The sequence below is a fragment of the Cupressus sempervirens genome, chromosome 11, assembly GCF_028749045.1.
Source record: "Cupressus sempervirens isolate cs-2001-9-10 chromosome 11, ASM2874904v1, whole genome shotgun sequence".
In the NCBI taxonomy this organism is placed as follows: domain Eukaryota; kingdom Viridiplantae; phylum Streptophyta; class Pinopsida; order Cupressales; family Cupressaceae; genus Cupressus; species Cupressus sempervirens.
In genome coordinates this window covers 312,971,966-312,985,745 of record NC_143128.1, presented here as the reverse complement: position 1 = coordinate 312,985,745, position 13,780 = coordinate 312,971,966, and the positions used below count along the sequence as shown (strand labels likewise).

The window sequence follows — 13,780 nt, the reverse complement described above, 5'->3', positions numbered from 1 at the left end:
AAGGGGTTATATAATACCCTATGACCCATTACAAGAAAAAATATGTTCCTAAAAGTCCTTGAACCCCTAAGAAACTACATCATGTTTTCCAATGGGTTGAAAGGGGTCATATGATACCCTGTGACCTATTTTGACCCATTACATGATCACATATGTTCCTAGGAATTCTCAAACTACTAGGGACATACATTGTATGTTCAAATGGGCCAAAAGGGGCCATAGGATATCATATGACCCATTCAACCCATTACATAACAACATATGTTCCTAGGAACATTCATCATGTGTTCCAATGGGTCAAAGGGTGTTGTAGGATTCCTTATGGCCCCTTTCAACCCATTACATGACAATACATGTTTGTAGGGGTCATAGGACCTATAGGGACATACATTATGTGTTTGAATGGGTTGAAAGGGGTCATAGGATACCCTATGACACCTTTCAACCCATTTGACAAAAAACATATGTTCCTTGGGGTCCTTGAACCCCTAGGAACATACATGTGTTCCAGTGATACCCAATGATCACATTCAACTCATTACAGGAGAACATATGTTCTAGGAATATATATCATGTGTTTGAATAGGTTGAAAGGGGACATAGGGTACCTTATGACCCTTTTTGACACATTACACAACAACATATGTACCTAGGGGCCTTAGGACCCCATATGAACATACATTATGTGTTATAATGGGTTGAAAGGGGTCATATGATACCCTAAGATCCCTTTCAACCCATTAAAAAATAAAATATGTTCTTGGGGATCCTCAACCTATTAGGGACATACATCATGAGTTTAAAAGAGGTCATAGGATACACTATGATCCATTTCAACCCATTAAACTGTTAGCCCCAATTGATAATGTAACTAAGAATGCTATTATTTTATGTAAAAGAGTCACATGAGTTGTTATATTGTCATTTATGCTAAGCCTTGAATGATTATACATTATGCTAATGTAGTAGAGTACCATATCATTTGATTGATGAAGAGGATTTGAAGAAAGCATGATGATGATGAGTTGATAAGTATTGGTATGCAATGGGTACTTGAATGAATTACACCATGACAATATAAAGTTGGTTTGATTATTTTTCAATCATGTCATGTTGTAATTAAGTTCATTACTAGTGATTCAGTGAAAGAAGGACTACACTATTAACTAAGTGATTATAGTTGTCACTGAGGGTTTGGCAAAGAAAAGTCAAATTTTAGTGTTAACCAAGTGATGTGTTGCCTAAGTGAAGTTTCAATGTCCATTGAGTGAAGAAAAAAATAAAAGATTAATTTGAGGCTGATAAATGGTGAAAATTGAGAATGTTTGAGAAGCATACATGATAAGGATGAATTTTTAATGATATCTATAATTGGAATAATTCAAAGATGATTGTATGGAGAAGATTTTCTAATTTTACAAGTTGAAAAAATGACTAGATGTAGTGAATTTGAGATCTACTATTGTAATTAAGTGACAAATTTTTAAGGATATGGAATGAAGAAGTTAACTATTTAAGGAGAAGATAAAATATCTTAATTGAGTGGATATAAAAAGTCTGTGAAATCCTATATGGTAACATTGATTAGTGATGTGAGTAGATCCTTTATAGCATGCAAAAAAATATCTTTGGTTAAAATCCTCTAACTAGGTCCAAAAAAAATGTGAATGTAAACCTTTAACAAGGTTGGCTCCTTGCAGAGTTCACTTTAGAAGAGTAAAATTTTTGGGTTGTTAGTTCCCATGTGGTTTTTTCCTTTATAGGGTTTGTACATGTTGGGTAGTCATTTTGCATGAGGTCAACGACAGGAATCCATTGCACAATTCCTCTCTTGAAAAGCTAATCTTTTGGGGATCAACTCCAAGGTTTAGTATATGTCTTGTGATGTACCAAAATTTGCTTAGTTGAAGATAAATGTGATTGTTCATGAGGAGCTCTTTACTAGTTCTGATTATAATATTAGAATGAAGTAAATCTATTTGCTATCTCAAAATCACACACAAAAGAACAATATTTTTGTAATTTTTGATTTTTCAATGAATGCAATTCTAACAATGCAACTAAAATGAGTTCCTATTCTAACAAGGGGTTAGCAAAGCAAATAATGAAACTAAAAGAAAATAACATGAAATTGAAATCCTAAATGGACATAAGCTATAGAAAACAAAATGCTATGAGTTAAACTTTTGAAGAAATTGGTAGGAAACCAATGAAAACAGGAGCAGTGCTTCTTAGAATCCACTGATGTAATCGTCGGTGAGAAACTTTAACAATCATATGATATTTCACCTTTCATCAAATCACAAGGCCATAGAAAGTGCGCTCATATGAGAGAAAAGGCTATGCAAGCACAATTTGATGATCTCTTCTCAAGCTCAATATGTCAAACAAAATTTATAAATTTGTAGCAGACACCAGAACTAAAAGATTGCACAACCAAAAATAATGCAATAAACCTTTGGCTCAATCACAATCTAATGAATAAAATTCACAAAAAAATGACATTCTTGAAAGAATCAGTACACTCCAAATGCAAGTACCAAAAGCATAATTTTATTGCATAATAATGACAACCCTTGTTACATTTTACAATGGGGTATTTATAAGAAATCATCTCCTTAATTTGTGTTGACAGTGAGAGATATCTTCATGTAATAAAATGCTTTTACAACATTAAACAAACTAAATATATACAGACTAATAATTAATCTGGTGCTTAGAGGGACTCCATCCATATTTTATTCATTAATTGGATGCATGAGCTCTTTACATGTCAAAAAATGGAGAAAAAATGAGAGAGAAAGTAGAAGGAAGCCTTCAATCGAAGTAGGAGCATGTGGAGGTGTCAAAAATAGAAGCTGGTCCTTCACTAGGCATGTATCAAAGTTAAACCATTGTTAGAATGAATTCCCAATGCATGGAAGGCACTATTGTTGGAACTGGTAGTTAACTATCGGCGCACCTTTGAATTGCAGAGCTGTAGACCTTGATAGGGTCAAAAATCTCAAAATTTTGCTAAGTGTCAAAATTGAAATTTTGGCATCTGGGTTTTGTTCTTCTTCATCCCAAAGCTACATTTGGATGTTTGCCCTTGAATTTCTCTGTCATCTCATTTATCTTAGTAGCATCTTGAAGATCTAAAGCCTCATACTTTTCCTTGATCTTCTATATATAGTTATCCAATTTTTTTTGAGTCTCTACAAATTTTGTCAGTTTGGTGTCCAACTCTAATACGGCTTCTTCTGTCCTGAAGGCTTGTCAGATGTCTTCATCATCAAAAACCTCCACAAAAATCTTCTTGAAATTCTCTACTACTATCTCTATAGGTAACAACCTCTCTCATTCCTCATCTTCAAAAATATCCAAGCATGCATGACTGTAGTGTCTTTCTGCTTCCAAAATTTTCTCTCAGGCTTGGTCCTTGAGCCGATGGATCTCATCATGTAATGTCCCCATTACTTTATTGCTATCCACTATTTTCTCTATCCAATCATCAATCATGTCTAATTCTTCTCTGGTATATACATCAATCAAAACCCAGTATCTTTGGCCCTTTATGGCTTGTAGAGTTTGCAAATCCTTACTCTTGGCATGTACCTTATCCATGATACTGAAGTCCTGCTTCAAATTTGCTACGATCTTATTCACATTCTCCTATGTAGCATGTAGTAACTTAAAATTCCCTATGATGATGGTGACACATTTCTCCTTAAAACTTCCTAACCATTCCTATAAAGCTCTCAAAAATGGGTCTAATTTTACACCTCCCCCTTCTCTAAGTATAGTGTTCAAAGCATGTTCAGGATGTTCAGGATCAAGAGGACCAAAGACTTCAACTAGATAACCCTTTAGGATCTCAACTTTCCTTCAAAGTGTTTGAAGTTCAATCTCATCTTGCTCCATGTGCCTAAGGACCTTTTTGACTCCCATGGTCATCATTTTTCAGGTTGAATCCCATGTAGGTCTTCCCAACATAACATCCTTCATCTCATAATCTTCAAGGCTAATGTCTTTTGCACTTGCATCTTCAGGAGGGAGAGCCACTTGTGCAAAAAAATCCTGGTTCTGTATGGTGGTGACAAACATGAATGGTACTACCTCATGTGATGGAGACTCGAGTTTGTTCAAGATCTCTGTAATGACACAAATGTCATCCTCCAATGTACAAAACTAAGGCTTAGAACTCCTCATTATTTCCTTTTGAAACCATCTTGGGATGCCTATCCCTATGGCCTTGGCTCTTGATGATGAAGGGGTGTGTTCAACTACCTCCTTCCCTTTATTACTCTTACTTGGAGTCATTTCTTGTTGTGAGGACTCTTCTTCTATAGCCTAAGTATCTGTGAATTCTATTGCCTACTTCTTAGCATCTTGGGAAGGTTGTTGTGCATATTCTACCATTTTTCCTTCCTTTGACACTTCATTAGTAGCCCTTTGTTTTGGTTTCTCCTCTAATGATGGTTCATTTTGAATATGTTCTTCCTCTGTACTATGAAGCAAAGGGGTCACCGAACCCTATTCCCATATTGTAACTCATGGTAGAGATGGAGGAGTAAGATCAGGACCCTATGTTTTTGGTTGCATCTGTGCCTAGTCTTCTTGTTGAGTTTACTTATAGGGGTGTCTCTGATCTTATCCTTGATCAACTCTATACTTATGGGAATGAAATAAAAATATAATAATGAGAAAACACCACCACTCACTTCACTCTACTCATCCACCCACTACTGTACTTCATCTTCTAAAGAAGAGAGCTCTAATGGTTTTGCTTGAGTAGATGGCAAGGTACCCATGGCACTCTTTCTTCTTTGTAATTTTGTGGCTCTTGCAAGCTAGGTTCTTCCCTATAGGGGAACTTGTTCTTCCTCTTCCTCCTATAATTCCATTTCTTCTTCTTCTTCATGTCCGTTTGGAATGTTTTTAGGAATAGAAGAATTAGGCACTAATCTTCCACTAATCCTTTGCCTTTTCTTCATCCGAATCTTAATTTTTTTCTTCTATTTCTTAGAGGTAGAAGGAGAAGTAGGTTCATCTTGCATAGGAGGAATGTAGACTTGTGTAATCTCTCCCTCTACTGGTTAGCTAGACACAATGAGAGGCAGCTGTGGTTCATCCTAGACTAGGGTAGCTCCAGTATCTTGAGACCCTTGTGGACTCTATTCCTACTACTGGGAAGGCACCTATTCTATTTGAATCCTCTGAGGAGAGGTCCTCTTTCTTTTTTTCTTTTCCTTCCTTTTAGGAGGGTGATAATATCACATTGGGTGATCAAGCTGGTAGACTATCTCTGGCCTAATAGGGGACTAGAGCGAAAAGATAGGAACTATTACTTTCCTTTCTCGACCTCTTTCTGGGTGAGCATGTGGATTGAAGATTACCGTGTCAAGAATTGTATCAAGTGGAAAAGGTTTCTTGATCCAATCCTTTGTCATTCTAATAACATGCCTTGCTTGATGATTAATATCATCACCCTCTTCCCTATAAACCTTAGCATTTAGAATAGGTCTTTCACCAACTTTATTTGCGTTGAACAGGGGATCCAATAATTCCTTAGAATCATGTTGCCTTATCTCCTTTAGGATGTTCAACTAGAGAGCCTTTTCTACAAGATACAAAGTCATCCTACAATAGTCCCTAATGTGGACAACATAGTCATTAATGGCATTTATCCAATGATCTTCAACAACATCCTTATGATGGAAGTCTTTTCCTACTAGACTCTTCACTTTCACAACATTGTCAAAATATGGCTAGGGAGAGTTGTATTCTTCAAGAGGATAGTTCTCCCACTCCCACTCAAAGGACAAAATATCCTATTTCTGCTTCACCTAATACAACCCAATGACTAATGGCCATTCCTAATAGGGTCTCCATTGCCTCTCTATCTTCTCATAAGCTGACTCAATTTTCCTAGAGATCTCCAATAGTACCAACTTGTCACTTGGGTATATTGGAAGTTTCTTAGGATTGATGGATGCACCATCTACCCATAAATATGTAAATGTCTTGAACTGGATGACATAGGCTCTGAGAGCTGTGATCTATGCTTTGGCTTCATCAGATAACCTCTTCTCATAGTCTCCCTCAATGAATCAAATGGTCGCAAAGATAAACACATCATTGACGATTTTGTACTCCTTGCTCTGTGCTTAGAGCTTCTTCTTCACCAACTAAGGGTAGACTATGTATGGCCAGACATTGGGGTCCTACATACTGCCTTTCCTATACAAACTAGGATAGTTTTTCACCCTCACTACAAGCATGTACACTAGGTAAGAAGTCATGTAAAAATTCTTCTTGTCCTTCACCATCCTTAGTTGCTTAGACAAGTTTTCACTTAGTGTGGTGGCCCAATCCAATGGTATCTTCACTCATCTGATGGTCTCAATCAAGTTGACCATGAATGAGCTGAGGTGACCTGCTGTAGGTAAACCCATGACTTTACTTAGGAGAATAATGGAGTATCCAATGTCTTCCTTCATGTATCCCCAAGTCTTATCCACTTTTTTGATTATCCTTCCCCAAGGAGGCTTCTCAATTAGGTACGAGGATTGTATAATGTTAATGGCCTCTTGCTAATGCTCCCTGTACCATCTCTTAGTCACTTCATAGGAAATTTGGATGAACTAATCTGCTCTTGGTAGGTGGAAAACCCTCTCAATGCAATTAGGTTGCAGATCCAATACCACTTCCCCTGTGATGCTCTTGACCACCCTCTCATTAGGCAAAAAGTGTTGTGACAAGGCCATGATTAATCCAACTAATTGTGTCGTCACAGGACGTGACATTGCATTCACCAATCTAGAATGGATCAATGTGCATACCAAGGATGACCTCTCTATTGGCTTGTTACAAATTCTCAGGAAATCTCCTAAATCCGTGTGTCCAAGATTGGTGTCTCTGATCTTAGCATAGTCATTGTGGAATCTTGACTTTGTAGGTACACCTTGGAACTTGAACATGACCAGTTTGGGTGCTACTCCGAATGTGGACGCCATTCAATTATTTGCACATTATGAGAAAAAAAAAGGCATTTATTAATTAAAAAAATGAAAAAAATGAATCGAAATAAATATAAGGGAAAAGAAAAAAGAGGCCCCCACTTGGGCATTTTGTTTATTTTCTTCTCTTCTTATTTTATTCCCTTTTATTATTATTATTATTTTATTTATTTATTTATTTTTTAAATTTTATCATTTTAAATTTTTATTTTTTTTTTCATTTTTAATTTTATTTTGTTTATTTTGTTTTATTTTTTTGTCATTTTTAATTTTTAATTTTTTTTTGTTTTACAATTTTTTTTAAAAAAATGTGTATGTATAGAAATGTGTGCATAGCACCATCAAGGTGACGCATGCGCAATGGTTACACAAGTGATGCACACCGCGCTACCAAGGAGGTGTAGGCAGGCACATTTGATGCCACTATGGGAAAGTTTATTAGCGTTGGGTGCTTGTTTTAGAATGCACTAAGCATGAGTATGGCAAGTTTATTAGCACTGGGTGATTTCTTTAGAATGCACTGAGCACAAGTATCTCAAATAGCGTTGCACACTTGGTGAATAGAAATTTTGAATAGTGCAAAGTGCTAGTTTTTAGAATCCCCTAAGTGCAATAATATTGAAGGAGATAGTGGGTGGCACTGAACAGGGTGCACTGCATGGGCACCTTGTAAGGTGTTGTGTGGGCACCGTGAGGTGTGCTGGGTGGGTGCCACGTGGGGCATGCCCACGAAAAATATTTTTGAAGGCACTTGCATGAAGTATATATGGGGTGGCACAACGATAAGGCGTGCCACACCCTTGAAAGTGCACAATGTTTAAAAAAGAGAGAAAAGGATGCACCTCTACAAGTGGAAGCTCCAAAACACTGCAAGAAACTTATGAAATATGAAAGGGGAAATAAGGGTTTTATAACCCTTACCGTAGGTGGGATGCATGGCTAGCTTTGACATGCGCATGCACTTGGCACATTATTTGATTAAGAGGTTTTTAATTTTTAATTTTTATGAATTTTCTAATGTTTTTGTGTTTTTCCAAAAAAAAAAATTGTGATTTTTTGATTTTCTAATTTTTTGTTATTATTTTTTGAATTTTCTAATTTTTTTGTGATTTTTTCAATTTTCTAATAGTTTGTTATTATTTTTTGAATTTTCTAATGTCCTTTGTGATTTTTTTGATTTTCGACTCAAAAATTTTAAATCTAAAAAAAATCTTCTTCCGACTCTCGAACTATGAGCCCGAGAGTCAAAAAAATTGGGGGGGTCCCCATTCCTCACTAAGAATGGGGCGTGTGTTGTGGCTACCACAAAAAATAACCCCAAAAAAGGAAGAAATGACCAAGGCATTTCTTCACCAGCACATGTCCCTCAACCGTGTGTCAAACACCAACCAAACTTTGAACATCTCAAGCATCTTTTGGATGACTTTATAGTCAAAACCTCAAAATTTGAAACCTTCAAACTCAGTGTATGCATTGTGTATTCATTCTCTTTGACACGTTAGGATGCAGTCAATGAAAATTTTCTAATAACTCAAAAACAATCTTCCACTCCTCCCAGTTCATTCATTTAGAATATCCACGAAGGCTTTTTATCAATCAATTGCTTGACTAGATGAGAGAATTAGTTCAAGGGCTCTTGGTAGGATGCCACATTCTTTTAAATTTCTAGCTATTTGAATAATTGCTCCATGTCACTCAAAATGTTACTTTTGGTGAAACAATGCTTTGACTACAAGATAATTTGTTTTAAGAATGTATCTTTTGCAATTTTAGATCTTTAGAATCCTTTAGACTTAACAACATATTTTCTCCTCCTTTTTTTTTTAACATCCTAACTATGCTTAGACTGTGTAGTCAAGACATTGACATCATTTCTTAGATTCAATCTCTTGTGAACATCCCTTGTGTTCCTCTTTTAGAACTTTTGGGAAACTCTCACACCAAAAAATGATCTTAGCAACCTTTCAAGGAGACCCTTCCTATTCGAACTAGTTGAAGTTTGGATCATCTCTTGTCATCTTTGACATCAAATTGATAACACCTAAAACAACCAAATTTTAAAGATTTTCAAAGTGTTGAGAACTTGTTGGTCTAGGCCTCTGATTTCCAGACTGAGAATCTCCTATTTCCACAAGAAATATCTATTGCTTGGTTGGTATAAGACACACAATTGTCTAAATGTTTTGACAAAGAAATACCTCTTCCTGAAACTGAAACCAAAGAGTGGTTAATGAAATCTTTGAGAAAGTATCAAGTACACCTTACCCTATAGGACTGACACAACTTTGAAAGGAAACACATGACTGAAAGAAAACACACTTGCAGAAATAAACACACTTGCCAAAATGAAAATCTAAGCTAAATGCAGAAATAAAATCTAACTAATTTTTTTTTGTCTTTTAGGCTTCAAAGTAATGCTTTAGAAACTTCCCATTTATGGGTAAAGGAAAAAATTCCCCCTATAAGGAACTGAGCCTAAAAGTGTTTTCTCCCAGAATTTCCACAATTTGATAAGGGCTAGTCCATAAGCATTGAAACTTGGTATGGTTGCCTGACTTTTCTTTCACCTTATCCCAGAGTAGAAGAAGGTTAGAAATCCTGAATGATTTGATCATGGATCTCTTATCAAACCATCTTTTCAAAATATCCTGATGTTTAGCCATGTGCTCCAATATAGTTGTTCATTTTTCATCTATCTCTAAAAGATTCATCAATCTAATTTGTACTCTATTAGCATCTTTAGCATACCCACTCATGAATTTCAAAATAGGAATTTTGAGGTTGAGTGGAAATACTAGTTCTTGTCTATAGACAAGAAAATATGGAGAAGTTCCCAAGGAATTTTTAACTCTCACTCGATCCATCCATAATGCATATTTGATTTGTGTATGCTAGTCCCTAGGATTCTCCTTCAACAATCGTCTTATCACTGTGATAAAGTTCTTTTTTGTAGACTCTGCTACCCCATTTCCTTATGGGTAGTAATTTGAAGAAAACTTGATCATGACTTGATTTTCAAATGCCCACTGGGTCAATAATGGAGATGCAAAAGAAAATCTGTTATTGCACACAAGGGTGAATGGCATTCCAAATCTAGTAACAATGCTTCCAAAAAGTCTATCACCACCTTTTCAGTGTCATTTCTAAATGTTTCTACTTCTGTCCATTGTGTGTAGTAATTTGTAGCTATGAGAATAAATACATGTCTAGTTGATGATGGTGGGTTGATCAGACTAATGAAATCTAGCCCCCACTTTGCAAAGGGGTGTATCTCATACACAGGTTGTAAGGGCATTATAAGATTCCTTTCTCTGTTGGCATTACTTTGATAGATATGACAAGAGCATACATGCTTGAAAGTGTCTTTGAATATTGAGGGCCAAAAAAAACCCATCTTAGAATCATGTGGGTCGTTGCTTTTGTTGACCCATGTCCTGTACCATACTTATCATGAAAGTGTTCCAAGACTTGTTTTTCTTCCTCACAGCCTAAAGAATTTAGATAAATTCCTTCATAGTTTCTCTTGTACAACTTGTTGTCATGTAGCATATAAGATTCACATTTCATTTTAAGTCCCTTATGTTGTGAACTATTCATCCACTTTGGGCATTGGGGTTGTAGGAGATAATAAACAAAGCCTTGATACCAAACATCTATCACCACTCCTTGATTAACATCAACTTGTGACACAACCATTCTTTTCTGATCATCCTCATTTGTCTCATCGTCAAACTTGAATTCCTTTTCATTTCCATCTTGGTTATTAGCTACCATCTTTGACAACCCTTGACCTCTGACTAATCTCATGGATTGGATTTCAAGATCAGATTCTTGAAGTATGGTCATCCACTTTCCTCTCCTTTCACCAAGTTCATTCTGCATCAAAAGTGTCTTTGTTGCTAGATTAGGAACAATTGTGGACACCTTACTTCTTAGTATGTAATGAAAAATATTCTTTACTTCCTTGATTAATACAAAGTATTGTTTATCAAGGTTTGAATAATTCAACTCTACATTCTTTAAAGGAAAACTCATGAAAGTGATTGGTCTTTCATCTTCCTTTTCCCTTTTCTATGTCAAGATCCTTACACAAGAATGTTTAGAAGAAAAGGAATAGATCTTAAAAGGCAACTTTTAATCAGGACTCATCGGAATTGGGGCTATTGATATGGTAACCTTGATATCTTCAAATGTTTTCTTTATCTCGAGAACCCATTCTGTCTTAGCCCCCTTTTTGAGTGAATCGTTAAGGGGATGACCTATCTCTACAAATCCACTTATGAATTTTTGCACAAAGTTTATCTTTCCAAAGCAAGACTTCAATTCCTTTTAACTATGTGGAGGTGCTAACTTCATAATGGATTCAACTCTATTTGGATCAATTGGGATTCTAGCTTTAGAAATAATATGTCCCAGGAGCTTTCCTTTAGTAATGCCAAATGAGCATTTCTTGGGATTGAGAGATATGTTGTATTTATGACACCTATTGAATAACTATCTCAGATCAGCAATGTGAGTACTTCAATCTTTTGAAAAGACAATGAAGTCATCCATATAGATAACTATATGTCTATTAATCAATCCTTTGAAAGCTTCATCCATCCCTTGTTGAAATGTAGCTCCTACGTTAACCAGTCCAAAGGGCATCCTTCTGTAGGCAAAAGTTCCCCACTTAGTCATGAAAGTTGTCTTCAAATGATCTTCTTCATCAACCATCACCTGGTCATATCTCGAGTAACCATCCAAGAATGACATCATTTTTGAACCATTAACAATTTGCAATACCTCATCCAATGAGGGTAGAGGGTAGTTATCCTTCTGAGATGCTAGATTCAAGTTACAAAATTCAATACAAAGATGAATCTCTCCTATCTTCTTCCATACAAAAACCAAATTTTCCACCCATGTGGAATGGAAAATAGGAAATATGATCTTAGCATCTAGTAACTTCTTTACTTCTTTCATGATTAATGGTTCAATGAGAGGATTTACCGATCTTTTTCTTTGTCAAAATGGTTTGGCATCAAGCTTTAGTGGGATGTCATGTGTGATAATATTAGGATCATAAGTCTTCAACTCTTCATAGCTCTAAGCAATGAAAATTTTATACTTGGTGAGTAATTTGAGCATGTCTTCCCTTTCTTGTGAGTTTCATGCTTTTCCTATCTATACCATTCTTGGTTCTTCATTAGTACCCAAATTGTATGAGTCACATTCTTCATTTTTCTTTTCTTGGGTTACCCTTCTATTGAGTGTTGATTCATCATGATCAAAGATACATTCAAGTTCAATCATTCCCTTTGGAATAGTGTTAGTTTTTAAATTCAGAATCCCATCTTCATCTTCAAGTCCATCATCTTTAGGTCTGTCATCTGGTGTATCATCAATTTCTTGTCCTTCGAAATGATGACTAGACATGATTAAGTCAAGTATGTGTTGATCATCTTGAAAGACCTTTAAGTTTGTGATATTGTCAAGGATGGATGGAACAATGACCAATTCTATTGAAAATATTTTCAACTTGGTTCTTTCAAGTAGTTGCAAAGCACTTGGTGAGATGGTGAGAGCATCTGCTACCATGTTCTTTCTTCTTGGGATGGATTTGATGTTTAAGGCTTCAAAGTCATCCAATATATCTCATACCATTTTTTTGTAAGAAAGTAGTCTTTTATCATTGCAAGAGTATATGGATTTTACTTGTCGTATAACCAATTGAGAATCCCCCTCAATTTTAATAGATGTGACTCCTTTCTCCAGTGCAAAGAGAAGTCCTCAAATTAACACCTCATATTTGGTAGTGTTGTTAGTACATCTAAACTATAACTAATATGTGACATAGAAAGACCTACCTTTTGGGTTGATCAATTTGATACCTACATCAGCTCCCATCTTGCACCTAGAACCATCAAAGTGGAGTGTCCAAATTGCATTTTCCTTGGGTTTTTTGACTTTATGCTTATTTGTCCTTAACTTCTCTTTTACTTGAGCCTTGAATGATTTTTCCTTAGGAACCTATTGTAAATTTTCTAGTGTAGGACTTGATAAGTCCCCTTCATAATCCGTAGATAGAGGAAGTGTGTATTTTTCTTGTTTATCTTGAATCTCCCCTATCAACTCTTTGATTTCCTCAACTTTATGTTCAAGATGAATGACTACTAAAGTCCATCCCTTACCTTTCACATATCATCTTCTTCTTTGGACTTTAATCATACTCAGAGGAGGAGAAGACAAACCTCCACCATCTAAAGAGGTATTACTGTATGACATGTTTAGATCTTCAATTTCCTCTTCAATCTTTTCAACAAGGTTGGATGAGTTCACCAGATCTTGACTTTTTATGAGTTTAGCTATTAGGATCTTTTTTCCTTGTTTTCCATTATGTGTGTCAGTACCTTTGCAACTGCTTCTTATCAAGATGAGCATTCAAACTTCAAGTGACTAACTTTATGCAATTGACAAAATCTTGGGAGGAGGATGATGCTAGGATCAGCTTCCTCTCCTAAACATTGTAAATTAGTCACCATACTATCTATGAAATGTGTCACAGTTTCACTTTTGGACACTGGCACCTTAGGTTCTTCATTTTGATCTTGAGGTGTGTTGGCTAGAACCATTTCTAATACCATTACTTTGTATGAACCCAAATCCAATTGTAAGAATGTTATCTCATTTAGGGAATTTTAATCTGTGATCATTGTTTTCAATTTGGGCTCTTGAATCTAAGGGTCAACTGTTAACTATATCTGCACATCTGTCAATACATCAATGAATTTTACCTT

At 35.8% G+C, this 13,780-nt stretch overlaps 1 protein-coding gene across 1 annotated transcript in view; it reads left to right on the top strand.

The window, feature by feature from the left end:
• The window catches only part of LOC149529375 (uncharacterized), a 31,829-nt gene that overhangs the window by 16,141 nt on the left and 1,908 nt on the right, over nt 1-13,780 (top strand). Inside the window, exon 2 of the mRNA XM_089808140.1 lies at nt 7,650-7,705. Coding sequence (XP_089664266.1) covers nt 7,650-7,705 — 56 coding nt within the window. The remainder of the gene's footprint in view (nt 1-7,649; nt 7,706-13,780) is intronic.